The 6,698-nt window shown below is 31.9% G+C and overlaps 1 protein-coding gene across 1 annotated transcript in view; it reads left to right on the plus strand.

The window, feature by feature from the left end:
* Positions 1 to 3,546: 3,546 nt before the first annotated feature.
* The window catches only part of LOC111432702 (SCY1-like protein 2), a 16,104-nt gene continuing 12,952 nt past the window's right edge, over positions 3,547 to 6,698 (plus strand). Inside the window, exons 1-2 of the mRNA XM_023069633.1 lie at positions 3,547 to 4,260; positions 6,326 to 6,430. Of these exons, the coding sequence (XP_022925401.1) occupies positions 3,769 to 4,260; positions 6,326 to 6,430 (597 nt within the window). The 5' untranslated portion in view covers positions 3,547 to 3,768. The remainder of the gene's footprint in view (positions 4,261 to 6,325; positions 6,431 to 6,698) is intronic.

Consider the following 6,698-nt stretch of genomic DNA (forward strand, 5'->3'; position numbering starts at 1 on the left):
TTTTTTTTTTTTTTTTTTTTTTTAGATTTTCAAAATAATAATAATAAAAAAAAAGGAGCGAAAGGTTAGGTTGTGGGATTCCTCCATAGCTAAAAATTAAATCTATTATACAAGTATTTTTATTTTGATAAATGTGAAACTAGTCGATGAGAATCTAAGCACAATTTAAATATCTTTTAACACTACGAAGGAAGGAAATTCAGCACGTCGTACTCTTAAATGTCTTTTCGTTAATTGTATTAGTTTTCGTGTCAATTATTTAGATCCGTATTTAAATCTCTTGAATTGTGCTAGAAAAAACACCAAAATAATTTATATGTCATGATATCACGAGAAACGCTTTTCCTCCACAATGTCTGGCACAGTCTGTTAGTGAGTGCTAGCCCAATGAGCCAAGTCTAGGGGGTGTGCGAGCTCGCCTAGTGGATCCATACTCGCATGTATGAGTCGTGTGTAGAAAAGTACTGCACATCCAATCTTGCCTAGACTAGAAAGTCGCCTAAGACCATGAAATGATGTTTTAAATTATATGTTGCATGTATTTGCATTTTTCGACCCCAATAGTGCGGTCACGTACTAAATATTTCTTAAAATACTAAAGTTATGTGCTACTTGCAACTCTTTCATTTAAGATAAAGGCAAGGCTCTCCTGTACGGATGATGGTGACGTCGCGTTGAAGACCATGAAACCTGTATTAGGGTAGATGCATTTCATCTTTTCGTAGTCTTAGGTTAGAACAAGACATTATTTTATTTTCCTTACGTCGTTTCACATATATCAATGGTATATCATATCATATATATTTCAAGTACATTATTGATATATGGGATATATCATTGATGTATCAATATTCATATTAGGTATATCGTTAGTATATGAGCACTCATAATCACATATATCAATATTATCGATTCCTTCTGATATGGAATCACTACAAGAGGGGAGTAAGATTCAGATTACCATGTTGATCGAATATCTCAAGGTAAGAACACTTATTTGAGATTTGAATCACTTTACAAGGAAAATCGATCACGTCTAGCTTGAATGATTCTTGTTGATCGAATTTCTCAAGGTAATAACACTTGTTTGAGATTCAAATCACTCCACAAGCAAGATCGATCATGTCTAGCTTGAATGATTCTTGTTGATCAAATATCTCAAGGCAAGAACACTTGTTTGAGATTCGAATCAGTTCACAAGCAAGATTATTCATGTCGAGCTCGAATGATTCTACATGCAATCTAAACTACGTATAATTGCAAATAAACTTAACCATTGGCTAAAAAAGGAGCACAAATGCTTCTTTTACTGTATTTTCCAAGTCTATTTACAAATACAACATACGTGGCGTTATATAGCCTCAAAATGAAACTAATAAAGACATTCCAAGAATTGTAACATCCATATTTAAATATATTAATGAAATACAATAGCTCTAAATTACTCTAAATTGTAATCCACTCCAAATTTATAACAATGAAACTTTATTCTTCTTCAAGTGGCATGAATTGAAATATATTTTGATAATTTCAAAAGTATTATCTTCATTGAAGTATATTGTATGATTGATATCTCTTGGTTCATATCACCTTCGGTAATACAAATCATGTATATAAATAATATATCCATATTTATGGACATGTTCTAAATTATGGCCAATAGAAGAGAAATATTTTACCTATACTTATATTTTTTGTAAGTAGAATTTGTATATTCAAAAAATTCTCGTGAATGGACATAAAAAAACAGGCTAAATTATATACATAAAAAATTACCTTTAAACTTAGTCATTAGAATCCCACATTGGTTAATTTAGTGGAAGATCATGGGTTTATAAGTGGAGAATACTATCTCCATTGGTATGAGGCCTTTTGGGGAAGCTCAAAGTGGACAATATCATACCATTGTAGAGAGTCGTGATTCCTAACATTCTTTTCATCAGCTACTCTGGTGTCAAACAATTTCGACTACTTCATGTTGTTAGATGAACTTGGTATCAGAGCCATGCCCTAAAATTGTGCCAAGATTGGTAAATCCTCAATTTTGGAGTCGAGCCTCCTTGAAGGCATAGTAATTAAGGGGAAGCGTACTTTGTTCGAGAGGAGGTGTTGGATGATGAAAGTCAGTCCCATGTCAGCTATTGGTAAGAGGCCTTTTGGGGAAGCCGAAAGCAATTGGGTTTATAATCAAGGAATACTATCACTATTGGTATGAGACCTTTTGGGGAAGCCGAAAGCAAAGCCATGAGAGCTTATGCTCAAAGTAGACAATATCATACCATTATGGAGAGTCGTGTTCGTTTAACACTAAAAATTCTTGAGAGATTTTGATTTGTCAAGCAATGTGGAGATATTGCAAAACTGGAACGAACTCGTTCATCAACCAAAGGAAAAAAAATATTATTTATTTAGTTCGCAACAGAAGCTTCGGTGGAGCTTGCAACAGAAGCTTCGATGGAGCTTGCAACAGAAGCTTCGAGGAAACAAAAGATAATTATTTATTTAGTTTTTGAAGAGCGATTATTTTCTAGCCATTTCGAATTTCAAAACTTCATAGTAAAAACTTTTAGGTTGAATGGTACGTGATAGTCACGACTTCATGTATTTATAGATATGTAGAATGAGGATTATATTATAACAAACCATGAAATCAGAAATATGATACCAAACCAGGAATCATAGATTTGGTAACAAACTGAAATCATAAATTTTTTTTTAATTATCTTGCTAGGAAGATCTATTTAAAATTTGAAAATATAATCTTACGAGGTAATAATAATGATAATAAAAATTTTATTAATATTTTTTAATTTAAAAAAAATAAAAAAAATACCAGTTAATTCTTTATTTAAAAAATACAAATAAAATTTTAAAGGTAGTTTTAATACCCATGACTTATATAAAAAAAAAGTTTTATTTTTATTTTTATTTTTATTGTCAGTAGTATATAGATGAAAAACTGTTTATAGCTCATAAATAATCTCAAATTTGTTTAATATTTTTTTTAAAAATTTACTTGTGATATTAACGTTCTATTTATATATTTTTAAGATTAAAAGAGTATTTTTTTTTTAAGTTTAAATATATTTTTGAAATAATAATAATAAATTTTTTATTAATATCCTTTAATTTTTTTTAAAAAATTAAATAAATATTTTTATGGTTAGTATTTTATTTAAAAAATATAAATAAAATTTTAAAAATAGTCTTAATATCCTGGCGAGTGTATACATGAAAACCGCAAATTTTTTTAACATCTCAAATTTTTTTAATATTATTTTAGAAATTTAGTATTTATGAAATGTGATACTAACATTTCATTTATATATTTTTAAAATTAAAAGAGTATTTTTTTTTTAGTTTAAATATATTTTTGAAATAAAATAATAATCGGTTATATCTTTAATTAATGATTTTTTTGAATTTTATTTTAAAAGTGGAAGGATATTTTTTATATTTTTTATTATTATTGAAAATTTTAAGATAATATATTATATATATATATATATATATATATATATATTCTTTTAACAGTAGACAGCGAATTGATGAACTAAGCAGACTAATCAAGGAAACCAAACCTTGCTGAGGCTGAGACTTGGACAGAGAAATGGAAGAACCCCAAACACTGATTCTTTGATCTAAATTCCCAAATTCCTCCTTCTCCTTCGAATCCCATCCCAAATCCTTCTTCCATTCCTCCAAATCATCGTCTTCATCCACATTTTTACTGGTTTAACTTCTACTTGTCGGTGAAGACGAACAAAAATGGCGTTGAATATGAAAACCCTCACCCAAGCCTTAGCCAAGACGGCCGCGGTGATCGAGAAAACTGTTCATACCACCGTCCAGGAGGTCACCGGACCCAAGCCCCTTCAGGATTACGAGCTTCTCGATCAGATCGGCTCCGCTGGTCCTGGTATGGTTTGGAAATTGTATTCTGCGAAGGCTCGTGATTCTTCGCGGCCTCAGCAATATCCCACTGTTTGCGTATGGGTTTTGGATAAGAAGATTCTATCGGAGGCTAGGGCTCGCGCTGGGTTGTCGAAGTCTGTCGAGGATTCGTTTTTGGATCTGATTCGAGCCGATGCGGGGCGGTTGGTGAGGCTGAGGCATCCGGGAGTGGTTCATGTGGTTCAGGCGTTGGATGAGAATAAGAATGCCATGGCCATGGTTACCGAGCCGCTGTTTGCGTCGGTGGCGAATGCTGTTGGGAATGTGGAGAATATTGCTAAGGTTCCTAAGGAGCTCCAGGGTTTGGTACGTAGAGCTTTCTTTATCTCTTCTCTTCCCAGAGTGCTCTCCACTTTGGATTAGTATGGTAAATGCGATTCCCAATTGACTCTGAGGAGTCTCTTGTGTTATTCAATTGAATTATCAGTCTAAAAGTTGTTAGTAAATGTCAAAATATTATAGGATTTTTTAAAATTTTTGTGGCTATGATGATCACTCAACTTGTTTTTTTATTTTTTTATTTTTATAAGAGACAATTTCATTCATGATTGAAATTGAAATTTACCTAAGAGATATATAATCCATGGGGTTTACAAAAGGCCTTCCCAATTTACAATGAGGGAGGTATGACTATAGGAAGTAAAAATATTAGATAGTTTACATCAAGATATAGTTTGGTAAACAATATTGTCGAAAAGTTTTGTGTAGACTTATTCGTGAGTTTTCAACTTGGACGCTCTTGCTTTGAAGAAGATGTGTAATATTAGAAGTTTTTGTTGTTGCGGCAAGTAAATGTGTACATTCCTTTTTATGAGAGACAGAGATCAACATTTCATTCATAAGTAGAAGGCATATAAAAGAGTAGAGACCATCCTAATCAAATAGAGCTTATGAAAAAGTTGCTCCCTTTGGTACTTGTCAAAGTACAAAAGGATCATGAAAGGGTACACTAAGAGGAGGTCGAAAGATTAAATAACATTTGGAGTGCCTAATTTTTAGGTTTCTTTCTGTTGAATACTTTTTGTTGTTGGATGTCGATGTTCTACGGTTTGAGCAAAATGATTTGGGAGACTAAATGCCAAGGAAATTTACAGTTCTGTGTTGTTTCTTTTCCCCAAAGGTATTACTAATTGTTGCAGGTTCAAGTAGAGTAGCCATTTGAGCTATTCTCCTTTAGGCGGTATGTTTTGTGTGAGTATGACAATGTAGATGCTTGTTTTTGATCACCAAGGTTTTTTATGCTTTTTCTTTGTATGTCATTCTTGTTATGGGAGCCATTTTCTGTAATGTTTTGTAGGTAAGTAGGCAGATGTTTTCTGGCTCTTGGTGTCTTGGGATTTCCTTTCTTTTTTTTCTTCTTTTTTCTTGTCTTCCTGCACGTTTTCATTTTTTTTTTTAAATAAAAGTTGGATCTTTTGTATAAAAAAAAAAAAAAAAAAAAAAAAAAAAAAAAAAAAAAAAAAAAAAAAAAAAAAAAAAAAAAAAAAAAAAAAAAAAAAAAAAAAACCAGCGTAAATGTATGTCGTCTTTTCCCTTTTTTCGAAGATTTTTTTTTAATTTTATTTTTTATTCTTCGGTGGTGTTGCCTTACTAAATGTTTTGGGTTTCAAGTTGCCTTCTTTGAAGGGAGTCTGGTTCACAGTTCTAACAAGTCTGGGGTTGTGTAGTATGAGGTTCGTAAGTTTGTATTCTCCATATTTGGTTTATGAGTCAACTTTGGATGCCTTAGGGATCTATGGCAAGATATCAAGAAAGACTTCTATTGTGGCAGGCATTACAGGACCTATATTGCCTATCTACAGATAATTGGCTTTTGGCTTGTGACTTCAATATCTCTCAATAGCACACGAAAAAACCCAATGGAAATAAATAAATCAAAGAATATTCACAAAAAAGACACATATTTATACAAAACTCTCCGACAATGTTGTTTACCCAGCTATATCTTGGTGTAAATTATCTAATTTTTTTACTTCCTATAGTTATACCTTCCTCCTGGTAAATTGGGAAGCTCTTTGGTAAACATCGTGCATATTAGATCCCTTTTGTAAATTTCAATTATCAAAGAAATTGTCTCGAGGAAAAAAAAAAAAAATGGTTTGTGAGTTTGTTCTATCCTCTTGTAAAACTAAGTATTTGGTTTGTAGGGTTGTCATTTGTAAATGTAAGAGTTCTGTGGATAAATTATGAGTTTTAGATGTCAAGTGATTTTAGTATTTCTAATAAATTAATTTTTGAGAAACGGCTTCTATTCTCATATGTGTCATATGCATGATTTTCTATGCGGTTGGATCCCCAATCATGTGATGCTTGTAGCTTTCTTAAACGCTTCTCTGCTCTCATCAGCTTGTTCTTCACTTGCATTTCACAGGAAATGGGACTACTGGAAGTAAAACATGGTTTGCTTCAGATAGCAGAGTCTTTAAACTTTCTTCATAGCAATGCACATCTCATTCACCGGGCTATATCTCCCGAGGTATCAATTTTGTTTCAACTTTTTCTTTACTTTGGAGCTGACTACGACAATTGTTAAAGATATGTTTCTATAAACAATTTCTTCTCTGTTTAGTACCTAATTTTTCTTGGTAGATTAAAGCGTCTTACTTAAAATTTTAAGATTCTGTGAAGTTATTTTGTTGCTTCATTGAGAATTTAAGTGTTGAATGATACCAACTTCTTACAAATGTAAAGAGAAATACAAAACCCCCAACATACTCCCCCCCCCCCAAAAAAAAAAAAAAAAA

Source organism: Cucurbita moschata, unplaced genomic scaffold (genome assembly GCF_002738365.1).
Source record: "Cucurbita moschata cultivar Rifu unplaced genomic scaffold, Cmos_1.0 Cmo_Scf00040, whole genome shotgun sequence".
Lineage (NCBI taxonomy): Eukaryota > Viridiplantae > Streptophyta > Magnoliopsida > Cucurbitales > Cucurbitaceae > Cucurbita > Cucurbita moschata.